At 43.6% G+C, this 18012-nt stretch overlaps 1 protein-coding gene across 3 annotated transcripts in view; it reads left to right on the forward strand.

The window, feature by feature from the left end:
• The first annotated feature begins 17169 nt into the window (after nucleotides 1-17169).
• The window catches only part of ZDHHC2 (zDHHC palmitoyltransferase 2), a 98723-nt gene continuing 97880 nt past the window's right edge, over nucleotides 17170-18012 (forward strand). For all 3 annotated transcript variants that reach the window (XR_013446658.1, XR_013446657.1, XM_036101915.2), the window contains exon 1: nucleotides 17170-17516. Coding sequence is in view for 1 of the 3 variants with exons in the window: in XM_036101915.2 (XP_035957808.1) it covers nucleotides 17390-17516 (127 nt within the window). In the remaining 2 variants the exon portion in view is untranslated. The remainder of the gene's footprint in view (nucleotides 17517-18012) is intronic.

Here is an 18012-nt window from a genome sequence, read left to right on the forward strand (position 1 = left end):
AAAAAAAAGGGGGGGAGGAAACTGGGAAGAATAAAGGAGTCAATGGCTCATAGCAATTCTGAAAGCCTTGCTGAAATGTTGGAAGGTCCTTCATTGAGATTCAATCTTACTCCTTGCCCAGGAATATTCTCTATGGCTCTGAGCTCTGCCCTCTGGGCTCCTGGTTCTGCCACCTTAGTCATCCCTCCTTTTTCATGAAATGTAGCACGTGTGTGCAGCTGTGCGATTTCCTCAGTAGTTCCCAACTTGAAGAAGTCTGAGAGTCCAAAGGACTCTATTCATTATGTATTACTGTTTCTGTCTCTGGCAATGTTTCTATGAAGATAATTCTCTAACACTTTACGGCTCTCCTATGGATCTTCCTCTCCAGCCAAATCCACACTTACAAATGTCTTTGAGGTAAGACCTTCACTACATTGGACACTGGACATCTGCTGAGACACTGAGGGCTTGAGTGAAGCTAGAACAGCTGATTCCAAGAAGTCTCACTCTTACAGCTCTTCATTGGAGGCCTTTGTCCCCTGCTACCTGGCATTTTACTGGTTCCCCTGTGAACTTTAACTTCCCAGACTTAGCTTCTTAAATTAAACTAGCCACTGGGTGGGGAGCCTGGGGGGCTCAGTCGGTTAAGCGACTGCCTTCGGCTCAGGTCATGATCTCAGGGTCCTGGGATCAAGTACCAAGTTGGACCAGTTTCTCCCTCTCCCTTGCCCCTTCCCCCGGCTTGTGCCCTCTCTCCCTCTCTGTCAAATAAGTAAAATCTTTAAAAATATAAAAATAAATAAACAAACAAACAAACAAATAAATAAACTAGCCACTGGGAGCCTGGGTGGCTTAGTCGCTTAAGCGTCCAACTCTTGATTTCGACTCAGGTCAGGATCTCAGGGTCCCGAGATAGAGCCCAGTGAGACAGGCCTGTGCTCAGCAGGGCGTCTGCTTGAGATTCTCTCTCCTGCTCTCTCTGCTCCCTGCCACCTCAGGTGCTCTCTTGCTCTTTAAAATAGATAAATAAATCTTTTTTCAAAATCAGACGAGCCACACGTGGAGTTTAAAAGAAACCAAGCTGATCTCTTTATTTATTTACTTTTTATTATTATGCTATGTTAATCACCATACATTACATCATTAGTTTTTGATGTAGTTCCATGATTCATTGTTTGCGTATAACACCCAGTGCTCCATGCAGAACGTGCCCTCTTTAATACCCATCACCAGGCTAGCCCCTCCCCCCACCCCCCTCCCCTCTAGAACCCTCAGTTTGTTTTTCAGAGTCCATCATCTCTCATGGTTTGTCTCCCCCTCCGATTTCCCTCCCTTCATTCTTCCCCTCCTGCTATCTTTTTCTTCTTCTTTTTTTTTTTTAACATATAATGTATTATTTGTTTCAGAGGTACAGGTCTGTGATTCAAGAGTCTTACACAATTCACAGCACTCACCATAACACATACCCTCCCCAATGTCTATCACCCAGCCACCCCATCCCTCCCACCCCCACCACTCCAGCAACCCTCAGTTTGTTTCCTGAGATTAAGAATTCCTCATATCAGTGAGGTCATATGATACATGTCTTTCTCTGATTGATTTATTTCGCTCAACATAATACCCTCCAGTTCCATCCATGTCTTTGCAAATGGCAAGATTTCATTCCTTTTGATGGCTGCATTAATATTCCATTGTATATATAGACCACATCTTCTTTTATCCACTCATCTGTTGATGGACATCTTGGCTCTTTCCACAGTTTGACTATTGTGGACATTGCTGCTATAAACATCGGGGTGCACGTACCCCTTCATATCCCTACATTTGTATCTTTGGGGTAAATACCCAGTAGTGCAATTGCTGGGTCATATGGTAGCTCTATTTTCAACTTTTTGAGAAACCTCCATACTGTTTTCCAGAGTGGCTGCACCAGCTTGCATTCCCACCAACAGTGTAGGAGGGTTCTCTTTTCTCTGCATCCCTGCCAACATCTGTCGTTTCCTGACTTGTTAATTTTAGCCATTCTGACTAGTGTGAGGTGGTATCTCATTGAGGCTTTGATTTGAATTTCCCTGATGCCGAGCGATGTTGAGCACTTTCTCATGTGTATGTTGGCCATTTGGATGTCTTCTTTGCAAAAATGTCTGTTCATGTCTTCTGCCCATTTCTTCATTGGATCATTTGTTCTTTGGGTGTTGAATTTAATAAGTTCTTTATAGATTTTGGATACTAGCCCCTTTTCTGATATGTCATTTGAAAACATCTTCTCCCATTCTGTCGGTTGTCTTTTGGTTTTGTTGACTGTTTCTTTTGCTGTGCAAAAGCTTTTTATCTTGATGAAGTCCCAATAGTTCATTTTTGCCCTTGCTTCCCTTGCCTTTGGCGATGTTTCTAGGAAGACGTTGCTGCGGCTGAAGTCGAAGAGGTTGCTGCCTGTGTTCTCCTTTAGGATTTTGATGGACTCCTGTCTCACATTGAGGTCTTTCAACCACTTGGAGTCTATTCTTGTGTGTGGTGTAAGGAAATGGTCCAGTTTCATTCTTCTGCACGTGGCTGTCCAATTTTCCCAACACCATTTGTTGAAGAGACTGTCTTTTTTCCATTGGACATTCTTTCCTGCTTTGTCAAAGATTAGTTGACCATAGAGTTGAGGGTCCATTTCTGGGCTCTCTATTCTGTTCCATTGATCTATGTGTCTGTTTTTGTGCCAGTACCATACTGTCTTGATGATGACAGCTTTGTAGTAGAGCTGGAAGTCTGGAATTGTGATGCCGCCAGCTTTGCTTTTCTTTTTCAACATTCCTCTGGCTATTCAGGGTCTTTTCTGGTTCCATATAAATTTTAGGATTATTTGTTCCATTTCTTTGAAAAAAGTGGATGGTATTTTGATAAGGATTGCATGAAGTGTGTAGATTGCTCTAGGTAGCATTGACATCTTCACAATATTTGTTCTTCCAATCCATGAGCATGGAACGTTTTTCCATTTCTTTGTGTCTTCCTCAATTTCTTTCATGAGTATTTTATAGTTTTCTGAGTACAGATTCTTTGCTTCTTTGGTTAGATTTATTCCTAGGTATCTTATGGTTTGGGGTGCAATTGTAAATGGGATTGACTCCTTAATTTCTCTTTCTTCTGTCTTGTTGTTGGTGTATAGGAATGCCATTGATTTCTGTGCATTGATTTTGTATCCTGCCACTTTACTGAATTCCTGTATGAGTTCTAGCAGTTTTGGGGTGGAGTCTTTTGGGTTTTCCAAATAAGGTATCATATCCTTTGCAAAGAGTGAGAGTTTGACTTCTTCTTTGCCGATTTGGATGCCTTTGATTTCTTTTTGTTGTCTGATTGCTGTGGCTAGGACTTCTAGTACTATGTTGAATAGCAGTGGTGATAGTGGACATCCCTGCCGTGTTCCTGACCTTAGGGGGAAAGCTCTCAGCTTTTCCTCATTGAGAATGATATTTGCTGTGGGTTTTTCATAGATGGCTTTTATGATATTGAGGTATGTACCCTCTATCCCTATACTCTGAAGAGTTTTGATCAAGAAAGGATGCTGTACTTTGTCAAATGCTTTTTCTGCATCTATTGAGAGGATCATATGGTTCTTGTTCTTTCTTTTATTAATGTATTGTATCACATTGATTGATTTGCGGATGTTGAACCAACCTTGCAGGCCAGGAATAAATCCCACTTGGTCGTGGTGAATAATCCTTTTAATGTACTGTTGGATCCTATTGGCTAGTATTTTGGTGAGAATTTTTGCATCCATGTTCATCAAGAATATTGGTCTGTAATTCTCCTTTTTGATGGGGTCTTTGTCTGGTTTGGGGATCAAGGTAATGGTGGCCTCATAAAACGAGTTTGGAAGTTTTCCTTCCATTTCTATTTTTTGGAACAGTTTCAGAAGAATAGGTATTAATTCTTTAAATGTTGGATAGAATTCCCCTGGGAAGCCATCTGGCCCTGGGATTTTGTTTGTTGGGAGATTTTTGATGACTGCTTCAATTTCCTTAGTGGTTATAGGTCTGTTCAGGTTTTCTATTTCTTCCTGGTTCAGTTTTGATAGTTGATACATCTCTAGGAATGCATCCATTTCTTCCAGATTATCTAATTTGCTGGCATAGAGTTGCTCATAATATGTTCTTATAATTGTTTGTATTTCTTTGGTGTTGGTTGTGATCTCTCCTCTTTCATTCATGATTTTGTTGATTTGGGTCATTTCTCTTTTCTTTTTGATGAGTCTGGCCAGGGGTTTATCAATCTTGTTAATTCTTTCAAAGAACCAGCTCCTAGTTTCGTTGATCTGTTCTACTGTTCTTTTGGTTTCTATTTCATTGATTTCTGCTCTGATCTTTATTATTTCTCTTCTCCTGCTGGGTTTAGGCTTTATTTGCTGTTCTCTCTCCAGCTCCTTTAGGCGTAGGGTTAGGTTGTGTATTTGAGACCTTTCTTGTTTCTTGAGAAAGGCTTGTATTGCTATATCCTTTCCTCTTAGGACTGCCTTTGCTGCATCCCAAAGATTTTGAACAGCTGTGTTTTCATTTTCATTGGTTTCCATGAATTTTTTTAATTCTTCTTTAATTTCCTGGTTGACCCATTCATTCTTTAGTAGGATGCTCTTTAGCCTCCATGTATTTGAGTTCTTTCTGATTTTCCTCTTGTGATTGAGTTCTAGTTTCAAAGCATTGTGGTCTGAAAATAGGCAGGGAATGATCCCAATCTTTTGGTACTGGTTGAGACCTGATTTGTGACCTAGGATGTGATCTGTTCTGGAGAATGTTCCATGGGTACCAGAGAAGAATGTTTATTCTGTTGCTTTGGGATGGAATGTTCTGAATATATCTGTGAAGTCCATTTGGTCCAATGTGTCATTTAAAGCCTTTGTTTCCTTGTTGATCTTTTGCTTAGACGATCTGTCCATTTCAGTGAGGGGGGTGTTAAAGTCCCCCACTATTATTGTATTGTTGTCAATGTGTTTCTTTGCTTTTGTTATTAATTGGCTTATAGAATTGGCTGCTCCCATGTTAGGGGCATAGTATTTACAACTGTTAGATCTTCTTGTTGGACAGACCCTTTAAGTAGGATATAGTGTCCTTCCTCATCTCTTATTACAGTCTTTGGTTTAAAATCTAATTTGTCTGATATAAGGATTGCCACCCCAGCTTTCTTTTGATGTCCATTAGCATGGTAAATGGTTTTCCATCCCCTCACTTTCAATCTGGGGGTGTTTTGGGGTCTAAAATGAGTCCCTTGCAGACAGCATATCGATGGGTCTTGTTTTTTTATCCAATCTGATAGCCTGTGTCTTTTGATTGGGGCATTTAGCCCATTTACATTCAGGGTAACTATTGAAAGATAGGAATTTAGTGCCATTGTATTGCCTGTAAGGTGACCGTTACTGTATATTGTCTGTGTTCCTTTCTGGTCTATGTTACTTTTAGGCTCTCTCTTTGCTTAGAGGACCCCCTTCAATATTTCTTGTAGGGCTGGTTTTGTGTTTGCAAATTCCTTTAGTTTCTGTTTGTCTTGGAAGCTTTTTATCTCTCCTTCCATTTTCAATGACAGCCTAGCTGGATATAGTATTCTTGGCTGCATATTTTTCTCATTTAGTGCCCTGAATATATCATGCCAGTCCTTTCTGGCCTGCCAGGTCTCTGTGGATAGGTCTGTTGCCAATCTAATGTTTCTACCGTTGTAGGTTACAGATCTCTTGTCCCGAGCTGCTTTCAGGATTTTCTCTTTGTCTCTGAGACTCGTAAGTTTTACTATTAAATGTCAGGGTGTTGACCTATTTTTATTGACTTTGTGGGGGATTCTCAGTGCCTCCTGGATTTTGATGCCTGTTTCATTCCCCAAATTAGGGAAGTTCTCTGCTATAATTTGCTCCAATATACCTTCTGCCCCTCTCTTTCTTCTTCTGGGATCCTTACTATTCTAATGTTGTTTTGCTTTATGGTAGCACCTATCTCTTGAATTCTGCCCTTGTGATCCAGTAGTTGTTTATCTCTCTTTTTCTCAGCTTCTTTATTTTCCATCATTTGGTCTTCTATATCATTAATTCTCTCTTCTGCCTCATTTATCCTAGCAGTTAGAGCCTCCATTTTTTTATTGCACCTCATTAATAGCCTTTTTGATTTCTACTTGGTTAGATTTTAGTTCTTTTATTTCTCCAGAAAGTGTTTCTCTAATAACTTCCATTTTTTTTCCAGCTAGTATCTTTAAAATTATCATTCTGAACCCTAGTTCCAACATCTTACTAATGTCTGTATTGATTAGGTTCCTGGCAGTTGGTACTGCCTCTTGTTCTTCTTTTTGAGGTGATTTTTTCCATCTTGTCATTTTGTCCAGAGGAGAATAGATGAATGAGAGAACAAAATGCTAACAGGGTAACAATGTCCCCAGAAAATATACACTAAACAAATCAGAAAAGACCTGAAACCGGGGGAAAAGAAAGGGAAAGAAAAAAAAGATAAAGATAAAGATAAAAACAAATGAACAAATACAAAACAAAACAAAACAAAAAACAGAATATGATCAAATATGATCAGGCTGGTGCATAGATCAGTGCCACACACTAGATTTTGGGTGTATATTGGTCTGTTAGAAGAAAGTGCCTCCCAAAATTTTAAAGAAAGAAAAACTTATATATGTACAAATATAAGGGTTAATATGATGAAGGGATGGAATATGACTGTAAAGATGAAAATTATAAAAGATTTTATAAAAGGAATTGATAAGATAAGAAGTTGGTTGAAAAAAGAAAGAAGAGGATTTTAAAAAAAAAAGGGAGAGAATGTGATCAGGCAGGAGACTAGAACAAAGCTATACACTAGAGATTTAGGGTATATTTTGATCTGTTAGAAGAAACTGTATCCCAAAATTTTAAAGAGAGAACTTATATATATATATACCAAATATAAGGTTAACAACTATGAAGGGATAGAGTATGACTCTAAAAATGAAAAATAAAAAAGATTTTTTTAAAAAGGGATTGATAAGATGTTGGTTGAAGAAGAGAAAAAGAAAAATTAAAAAAAAAGAAAAAGAAAAAAGAAAATTAAAAAAACAACTTTGAAAGACTAAAGAATCATGGTAAAAAAGCCATGGATTCAATGTGCATTATTCCCCTAGCGCTGGAGTTCTGCCGTTCTCATTGATCAGTAAACTTGGTCTTGGCTGGCTGTTCTCGCTGATCTTCTGGGGGAGGGGCCTGTTGCCGTGGTTCCCAAAAGTCTTTGCCGGAGGCGGAATTACCCCCCCCTTGCCCAGTCAGGGCTAAGTCATCTGCTCGGGTTTGCTCTCGGGATCTTTTGTTCCCTGCAAGCTTTCCGTACAGCTTTGGAGGCCGAGAGTGAAAATGGCGGCCTCCCAACCTCCGCCCTGGAGGAGCCGAGAACTCGGGGCCCTGCTCCTCAGTGCGCCCCCAGAGAAAAGCAGTCAGTCACTCCCGTCTCCCCGGTCTCCGGCCGCACTCCGTGCTCACCCGGCCTGTGACCGAGCAATTCTGTCTCTGGCACCCAACTCGGTGTGGAGTCTCCAAACCCAGCAGATCCCTGCGGTGCACTCCTATGCCGCTCCTCCCGGGGGAGGAAGGGGAGTCTCCCCAGATCTGCCGCTTGTTGGTTCCCTGCTGGAGGAGCAGTGGCCCGACTGTACCACGGATCCCGGTTTATGGCAACCCCGAGCTGAGAGCCCGCACCTCGGCTCTGTCTCTGCAGCCGGCTTCCCTGTTCCGATACCTGGGAGCTCTGCCGCACTCAGGCACCCCCGTCTTTTTGTGACCCCGAGGGTCCTGAGACCACACTGTCCCACGAGGGTTCCACACCCCCCCCCCTTAGCCACTAGAGCAACGTCCCTCAGCGGAACCAACTTCTAAAAGTTCTGATTTTGTGCTCTGCTGCTCTATCACTTGCCAGAAGCGGCCGACAGAGGCCCCCCCCCACCGTCTATCTTCCCGAATATCGCCTCAGATTCACTTCTCCGCATGTCCTACCTTCCAGAAAGTGGTCGCTTTTCTGTTCAGAGAGTTGTTGCTATTCTTTTCTTCGATCTCCTGTTGAGTTGGTGGGTGTTCAGAATGGTTTGATCCCTATCCAGCTGAATTCCTGCGACCAGACGAAATCCAGGTCTCCTACTCCTCCGCCATCTTGCTCCTCCCCTCCCAAGCTGATCCCTTTAGACTCACAGCTAAGAGCAAACAACAGCACTCTGGGAGTCAGGAGGCCTGGGTTGTTGGTTCATTGACCAGATAGCAGGGTGGTATGACCTTGGGTAAGTTGTCCAATCTCTTTAATGCTTCTCTTTTTCACCTCAAACATGGAGGACGAGGAAGTGACTTTTCAAAGTTGTAGCCCTAACACTCCGTAAGGAGCAAACTTAAACAAAACAAAACAAAAAGCAGAGAGTGAAGGGTTACTACATGGAGTAACTGAAAGATAAAATCCCAAAAGAAAATTTCACATGTGCCCTACATCATCCAAATGGAATGGGTATGTGGAGGCCCCTCTGAAGCAGAAATAACCATTTCCACTTTTCTAACTCTGGGATCTTTTATGCGTCTTATTTAGAAGTGACATTTTCAAGGAAGTTATGGTTAATGGCAGTGGAGGCATCCAGAGATGTATTTTTCCTTAGTGGACTGTAGTCAAGCGGAGACTGGAGGTCATGAAGGAAATGCAGGGGGATTCTGAAAATTAAGATCTCAGAACCTCAAATATGGATTCGGGCCCTGCTATTGTGCACCATGAGCCCAGTGGGGGTAATGGGCCTGTCCACCCCTCAGGCCTTCCCCAAGATTCCCTTTCTGCAGACTCCAAAATCTAAGAAATCTGATCTTTCCTGTTTTTCAGATCCCCCTGGTCTTTTCTAGAACCGGTCTCCTTCTCTTCTTTCCCCCTTGTCATGGTCCCAGTTTAGGATTCCATTCCCTTTGAACTGGTCAGGAACAAGAGTTTCTAGACTTTTCTGTCCACTTTAGTCACTACAATGCTTTCAGAATTATTGTTCTAACATAAATTCAGCATCTTTTTTTTCTCCTGTCAAAGAGCTGGTAAGTGGCAGAACCGGAATTCATACCCACAGTTTGTTCTCCTGCTTAACATTGTTTGAAAGCTCTCTAGTGACTATTCGGTAAAATTCAAATTCTGGAACAGCACCCAAGCCCTTTTTCTTTTGTTGTAATGAGCTGACACCTACTTCATCTTTTGACTGTTCCTCTACTCTAAGTTCCCTTGTGCTGGTCAGTTGCCTGTTTGCTCTTAGATTATTCCTCATCCTTCTTTTGCTTTGCTTTACACTCAGGGTGCTGTTCTGGCAAACCACAGTTCCCCAGGCTCCTTGGCCATTGGGCTTCCAACCAAATTTCATGTTTTTCTCTCTCCCTCATTCTCTGTCTCTCTTCTCTCTCCCTCCTTCCCTCCCTCAAGCTGTGTCTCCAGCAGTGGCTAAATCACCTCAGTGGTCCCCAGTATCTACCAGGTGACCCATCATCTTGGGCTGCAGCCCCATCACCTCCCCTTTGTCCTTCTGGTCCTGGGCTGGTAGTGACCTCCTGCCGTTGCCAACCTTGTGTTTTTCTTGCCTCACCATGGTTGCTCTTTCAACCTTCCAACATTTTTTAAATTTAATTTCCCATATTCCTCCCACTGAATTCCCTTGCGTGGGTTTTGCTTTCCTGGCTGGATCTTGACTCATATATTCCCTTCCCTTCTAGTTCCCAAAATAGGCCTCTCAAGAGAAGAAGGCATTCCTGTGCAAGAAAACCACCCTTTCATTTCTCCACGATGCAAGCTCCCACTTATCCTTTGTGCTTTAGCACAAATTCCACTCTTCTTCTGAAAGTTTCCTTTACTGTTCCAGGCACTCTGAGGCACTCTGCTTTACCAGCGATGTACTTGGTACAGTGTTCAATGTACATTTATCTCATTAGTGAAAGTATCTCTATCTCGGTCTCACTGACCCATAAGCTCCTCGAAGCTAGAGACCATGTTCTTTAGTCTGAATATCCCCAGTACCTGGGCATACAGCAGGTGATCAATAAATATTTGCTAAACAATACACTGCAAGAATTTTGAAAAGGTCCTAGGCTGATACTAAAGCAGCCTCAATAGGTTCGTGATGTTTAAATTTTGTAAACATATTGGAAACTTCTGCTGTTTTCTACATTTCTGCAGCTATTTATAACTGACCTTTTTATAAAGAAAATTAATTAGTACTTTTAGCCAAACTAGATATTTTTATTCCAGTGTTGGAAGCATATAAGTCATGCTTACTCTATTTAACAAAATAATGGAATGTTGATGTTTATAACATTAGTTTAAGTCACTGGAATTTGCCTTCCAGTATGTGTATTTTATTGTATCCAAGATGTTTCTAATGAAAGAGTAATGATAAATTCCTATAGGTCACTATCTTTACCACTGGAAAAGTTTCATTAGCACATCATGTATAAATAAAGTCCAATTTAACTTTTCTACCCATTAAAAACATTTTAAAACTCTGTAATTTCTACATTATAATTAAATTAACATATTTTCCAACAATTCACAAAGTGACTAGGCCAAGTTGTCAAGTCTTTCCTACTTTCTGGAAATTAAAAAATGTTATTTTTACTATTTTACTGAATTCAAAGGAAAGCTTAAAAGAATGAAAATTTATTATCCAAGCCTATTATTTGATTCAAAGCACAAAATCCAAAATCTCTAGTCATTTGGACTTTGAACCCTCAACCACTATTTTGAGTGTTTGAAAAACAAAAACTTACATTGTCTCATATTCCAGATAGGAAAGTCATTGATATTCTCCATCCTAGCATTTCATAGCATGACCCATTAACAAAGAGACTGAGATGTGAGCCAATGGAGAAAAGTGTTATCAACCAGTGATATAATCCAAAGAAATTCAGAATCTGGAGTGTATAAGAATCCCTTGAAAAAAATTATAGACTCAAAGACTCTGTCGCATAAGACATAATTTACACTGGGTAAATTCTAGCTGTTGGAAGAATCCCTGACAATCAAAATTTTGCTACTACAATCTGAAGCTAACATGCCTTTTTTTTTTAATGTCATCATTAAATATTTATTCTTCGTTTTTCCCGTTCTTTTCATAGGCCTGAGAAAACCCCAGTTAAATTTTTTTTCTTTCCACAACGATAAGTTGCAATGTGAGCTTGATCTTCAAGTTACATTTAAAGTCTTTGACAACCGCTAAATATACTCATCAATATTAAACCCTAAATGTTTTTTAAGTTAAATTTATTTATTTATTTATCTATCTTTTCAGAAGAGAATGTCTTGAACCAGAGCTAATGTGGGTTTGTATAGACCACTAAGCAAGACACATTAATTCCTCTCCCCCAACATCTGCCACACAGAAAATCCAGCATGACTAATCATCTACCCTACAGCTTGACAGACAGAGCTGCATATAGCCAATTATTTTGGGGGCACCCCCATGATTATCTGCTCAAACAACAAAAGAGAAAGGGTCCTGATACCCACTGGATGAAGATAGACAATTCTGTGCTTTAAGGCTGGAGTTATCCAGGAAGAAAGCTTAGGAATTTGGGTATAGTATTCTTTTTTTTTTATTATTTAATTTGACAGAGAGAGACACAGCAAGAGAGGGAACACAAGCAGGGGGAATGGGAGAGGGAGAAGCAGGCTCCCCGCTGAGCAGGGAGTCCGATGTGGGGCTTGATCCCAGGACCCTGGGATCATGACCTGAGCCGAAGGCAGACGCTTAATGACTGAGCCACCCAGGTGCCCCTGGGTATAGTATTCTGGTAAGTTTCTCCTTGCATATCTTTCGAAAGTAATCATTTGTACACAAGCCTCAGGTTGAAGAATATCTAGTGTTACCTCTTCCCTCTCTGTTTTGAACCATCTGGCTCCTTATTTTTAGACTTAATGTTTTCAAAGAAAGAAAGCTCTTAACACTACTAGCCAAAAAATGTTTTCAACTTTCTACTACCCCTCATTTTTTGGTTCTTTAAAACAGTAGAGATAGAATTCGTGAGGGGACCTTTTTGGTTTTTGCACTTATATATATATAAAGCCTGCCTCATGAATATTCAGACAAGATAAAATGTCTAGTCAGTTCTGTCCTCTGGAACTTCCTGTGATGATGGAAATGTTCTAGATCCTCACTGTCCAATACAGTTGCTGCTAGATACATTTGGCTATGGGCACTTGAAATGTGGTTACTGCAACTAAGAAAACTGGATTTTTAAATTTTACTGTATTTAAATTAATAGCTACCGATGGCTCACAGCTACTTATTGGACAGTGCGGGTCTAGACATTATGACCCGAGAGGCACCAGGTAGGTTCCTCTGTCCCCAATTCCTATATCCCTAATTTCTCAAAGCGCCTCAGCCTCCATGCGCTGAAAGCGACCCTTTAAGACATGGGATGCAGAATGAAATTAAAACTATGATCCAGTCAACATTCCTGGTTGCAAACACAAGTCAATGCTAGTTGACTTACATGCACAAATATATTTTTGCAGGTATATAGACCACCCCACAGAATCAATAGGAAGCCTGAAGAATGAAGTTAGAGCTAGCACAGATGAATCTGATGCATGGTCAAGATCCTGCCATCAAGAACAGTCTGAGTAGGACACCATTACTGGACACTTGCCACCATGCTGCAGGATTCTGTTGCCCTTGGTCTGCTCGCCATTGACCTTTCAACTCTACAATGGCCACTTCAAGTAATTTCTCATTGAACTTTTGTCATTGTGTCACTCCTTAAACATACTGCCAGTCCATGGGGTAGAAATATTTGCCTGCCTTTTGGGTTCATAGACACTGCTTTCTTCCCATTTGGGGGCCAGGGAGGTGGGGGGGGGGGGTTGGTGTAGACCAAAGCATTCATTTAAGTGAAAAGTTCCAATTTTGTTTCTAAAAAAATTAACCTTCGTGCAAACTGTGAAGAAGTGGAAGTAGAATCAAACTGACTAGCTTTGCTATATAGAAAAAGGTTCGTTTAATTTTTTTCAATTTTCTGAATATGGTTTTTATTAATTAATCATTAGCCACTGATTTATAACATAAATTGTATAATTATAATTAGTTATAATGACATATAATTGTTCATGAAGTTAAATTCATAATTTATAATTGCCTTGGTTAAGCTAATGGTTGATGCTATTGAAATCTCTGTGAATGAAGTCTGGAGCCGCACTGCTTGGTGTGCGCCTGCCACCTAGTGGCAAGACACGTTAATGCCATCATGGAGATCCTACAGGGCTTGAAAGGCCGGCTTCCCCGTAGACAGTTTTTCGCACTTTACAATTTTCCCCATGTGTTGACCCAATCAACCATACATTTCTTAAGCCTTTGGAATTATCTTCCATTACATTCAATAACATTTCATGTTAATTGCAAACTATAGATCTCTGAGATCCCAAGTGTATATAAGCATCACCTGAAACCACATTCCCTAAACTAGTTTCCCGTTCTAAGACAGCTTTTATTTTATGTGTGTCCAGAAACAACATGTGGTTTGGGCATGCCACTATTCTCCTACAGAGAATATTTTGGCCACTATTATGAAAGTGCAAATTAACACTAGAGTCATGGATATCATGGATTGCTGACTTATAAAAGGATTTCTTTTTTTCAAAAAGTGGTAAGTTTACTTTAAGAAAACATGAAAAGAGGATTATCAGTATTTTTGCAGACCACTCGAGGAAGGATAGGTGAATCGTAAGTCAAAGAATACATCCAGATCTCAACTTCATTCCTTTCTGTCCTTGTGTATTTGTCACGTACTAGACCCTAATAGCAAAATCAATATAATCAATTTCTCACATAGCTGAGAGTAATAAAATTGACCTTACACTTCAAAGATGCAGTGGTTCCTCTAAGAACACTTCTAAAAGGAAAGAGAAACTATCAAGCAAGTAACCTAATAAAAGTTCTGGGAGGCGGTTTGGCTGAAAAGATGAGAGTAGAGGCAGCATGAATGGACGTCCTAGAGACAGGCTGGGTCCATGGCTCCCCAGGCTTGGTTGCCATGTTATTCCTGACTCACACTATGAATGGAAGTAAGTAAAAATTTTAATTTGGATCTGGAAGAAGGAAGAAGATTTGGAGTATTAACCATAATAGCAGAATAGATTTGAGATTTGGGGACTAAAGAATCTGGGGGAGTGGTTCAAATCTTAACTGGAGAGAGAAGAGAAAAATCAAGTTTCCTTCGTGGGAAGAGGGTCTGATAACGGGTTTTGAAAGTTTGGAGGTGAATGACTTTGATAAGCTACTGAGTGGGCGGAGCTTCCAGGCAGAGGCCTGGTAATGACAGAATTACTGTTCTTAGGGTCTGGGTAAGCGAGGTAAGGGGGCCTTTCTCCTCTTCTTGTATGCCCCCTTTGGCCTCCTGCCTGCCTGGCCATCCCCTTTCCGTTAGTGTTGCCCTCTCCCTCTTTAGCTGCGGCCAATTCTTTTTTTCATAAATGGCCATAGCAGTTTTATCAAAATTATTACATGAAATTCACAATTTGATGTAATTATTGAGTACCTAAAATTTGTGAGAACCTGCCGTACTCCTAGCTAAAGAGTAGGTCTTGGGGCACCTGGGTGGCTCAGTTGGTTAAGCCTCCGACTCTTGGTTTGGACTCAGGTCATGACCTCAGGGTCCTGAGATCAAGCCCCACTTTGGGCTCAGAGCTGGGGCATGAAGCCTGCTTGGGATTCTCTCTCTCCCTCTCCTTCTCGCCCATGCCTCCCCTATCTCCCCTCCTTATGCACATGCTCTTTCTCCTCTCTCTAAAAAAAAAAAAAAAAAAAAAAAAGAGTAAGTCTCTAGTGAAGTTTCTTCTTTGTCTATGACCTTCGAATTGTTTTCCTGTTGATGCACAGCCTTAAATAAGGCAAAGAAAAAAATCAAAGGCTTTCTATTCTAAAATTAAAGTTATACCTCCACTCTCATCAGAGCCTAATATCTAGAGATCGGCTACTCACCAAAGAGCTTACATTTGTGCATGCTTGCTTATGCCTGCCTAATTAGAGCCTATGCAGATAAGTCTTGTCATTTTGCAGCTTTGGAGATGATTATTCCTGAGTTAGACTTTTTTTTTTTTTTTCAAGATAAGAGTGATACCCTTGAAGAACTCAATCACGGTAGTACTCTTAAAATGGCTAAAAATAGGTTGCAATTATTCCACAAATATTTATTATAAATGTGAACACTTAACATTTTAGATAAGTAATAACAATGTAGCCTCCTTCGAAGAAGTTACACCTGCATGTTCTTCCAAAATGATCAAAGATGTGGCAAGCTGTATAATGCTACTCCATTTCAGACCAAAGACCTTGGTAAGACCGTCAGAAGAGGGGCAGCATCTACTCCCTGCACGGGCACACTTTGCACTTTATTCCACTGCCTCCAGAATGGGAAGTGCGGCCTTAGTTTTCGTACTTTAGTAGTCGTCAGTGACTTTCCGTCACAGATTTGCTAGTCTTTGTGGGAATATTTCAGTCCCGGCAGGGACTTTTATTTCTTGTTTTTAGATTCTTCTGGTTGGGAGCATAAGGTTAATATTCATGGAAAAGTTGAGGATTCCAGGGAAGTTGTGTTTTTATACTAATCTACCCTACAGGATATCAAATGAAGAGTATAAAGTTCTGCACCAAAATAAAAGGATTCACTGGGACAGAAATATTCTCATTTCAATTATTTAAAATCCCACAGACATTTGACTGGCATTTTCTATGCATTTTTTAATAGAAGTGCAAAGAGATTTGATGCGGTGTGTCATACGGTAGCTACTTCCGGGGCGATTAGCTTGCTTTTAATCTAGTCATCAGAAAAATAACCTCAAAGACAAGAGAGTTTAGATTTCTTTGACTGAATTTATGCCACTCAGTACTTTTTTTTTCATTCATTGTGGTTACTGTGTGGTGTGACTACATACATTCATTAATGTTAAGTGAAGTTGTGCACACTATACATGGTAATTATGCATATAATTCAGATACAGTACATTTATTGAGGTGTTTCCGTTTGGAAGCAGGTGCGTTCATAATCAAATGAAGGGAAAAAGGGAAACAATCTCAAAAGCATTTGTATTTTTTCTGTTTCATCGATCATAAAACCAGGGCTTTGGTCTAACTACCTTTAGAATCCCTCCCAGGATTTTCAGCAACCACTTTAGAAGCAGCTACACGCTAAATTTAGAATTGCCGCCACAAAAGAACACCTTGTGGTGAGTAATGGGCTGGGAAAAGCACACGGGAGAAGCCCCGGACTCCGGTCAGGGGGCGGTGGGAATGGTGATGCATAATCACTAAGTGACAGAAGAGTTCAAATTCTCGAAGCAGGTAATTTGTCATTCTAACTCCGGAGATCTCTGGATTCACAACCACAGAGCTTCTTCATCCTTCCACAGTCCCCTTCCACGCCAGAAGACAGCCTCACAACCCTTCTGAGTGGTTCATTCGCGCTCCCCCCACCCCCCCCCCCAAAAAAAAACGTGTAGCAAAGTAGGCTTCGTCGCCCAAACACGACAATGTAGCAGGTCTGGGAAGTCGGCCCCGCCCTTGCTGCCCTCTGCCTGGTTAGCAGGACCCACAAGTTGAAGCGAGAATTTTCCAAGGTGGAGGCCGGGACACTGCCTCAGCGCCTGAAGACTTTGTAGCGGCGCATGTATCGGGCCGGGCGACCCGCTCCCTACGTGCCTCGGCGGGGGAAGGGTCCCGTGCGCCCCCGGCCAGCTTCCCGGGGCGGCTCTGTCACGCTCCCCTCCCCCGCGTGCGTCTCTGGGCCAAGTGCGGCCGCTGCAGCTCGGGGACCGCGCCAAGTTGCGGGCGACGGCGGGGGCTCGGTGGGGGAGGGCGCCCTCGGCCCCCCCCCCCGACACCCGGAGCGAGCGCCACCGACCCGAGCCGCGGCGCCCGCCTCCGCCACTTTACCCCGAATCCCACTTCCGAAGGGGAGGCGGAAGGGCCAAGGTGGGCAGCTTCACTCCCACCTCGGCGCCCCTGAGGTACCCAGCGGCGAGGGGGCGCGGGGTCAGGAGCGGCGCGGGGGGTGCGGGGCAGAGCGCCCGAAGTGCCCACAGAGCCCGCCCGAGGGCGCCGCGGGCCGCGCGGGTGGAGGCGGCCGGGGGACGGAGGGGCGGGGACGGGCGGGGGCGGAGGCTCCCGCCTCCTCCTCTCGATCCTCCCCCTCCTCCCCCTCTTCCTCCTCCTCCTCGCCCTCCTATCGCTGCCACCGCCTCCACCGGGCTGAGGAGCGGGGAGTCCGCGGCGCTGGCTTGGGGCTGCGGGATGGGGAGTTAGCGGCACGGCGGCGGCAGTGGCCGCAGCGCAACCGGCCGCCGCCCCCGGGTCTGTCCCGCCCCGGAGCCAGGCCCGCGGGCGGCGGCGACGGAGGAGCTGGGCAGGTGGATGCGGCTGGAAGATGGCGCCCTCGGGCCCGGGCAGCGTCAGGCGGCGGTGCCGGCGGGTGCTGTACTGGATCCCGGTGGTGTTCATCAGCCTTCTGCTTGGCTGGTCCTACTACGCCTACGCCATCCAGCTGTGCATAGGTGAGTGCGCGCCGCGCCCGCCGCCGCCCCCCGCCGCCCCGGCGGCCGCCCGCACTCGGGCCCACCCCGTCGGCCCCCGGAGGGAGGGCATGGAGCTGTCAGCAGCCTCCCCGCTCGCCCCCCGCCCCCTACGCTGCCCCCTCGACAGTCCCGGGACGCCGAGAGCCCGCCGCACCCAGCGGCGCTTCCACTCCCCCCACCCGCGAGACCCCCTTGCGCCCCCCGTGCCGCCCGCCAGCTTCGCGTCCTGTGCCACCGCGGCCGAAAGCAGCCTCCGGGCAGCCTCCCCCCACTCACACTACCCTTGCCTCCCCCTTACAACTCCGGTTACTGTGTCACCTCTACTCCATCGAGTACGCAGCCGAGCCACCCCCTGCGCTTCCGCTATCCACCGCCACCCCAGCCACACCCCCTACCTCGGCAGGACCGCGCCCGAGAGAACTACGGTCTCCGCTGCCTGCAGCCTCGGCGGAGAAGTGAGGCCCGGGGAGGCTGC

This window comes from Halichoerus grypus, chromosome 3, assembly GCF_964656455.1.
Source record: "Halichoerus grypus chromosome 3, mHalGry1.hap1.1, whole genome shotgun sequence".
NCBI lineage: Eukaryota > Metazoa > Chordata > Mammalia > Carnivora > Phocidae > Halichoerus > Halichoerus grypus.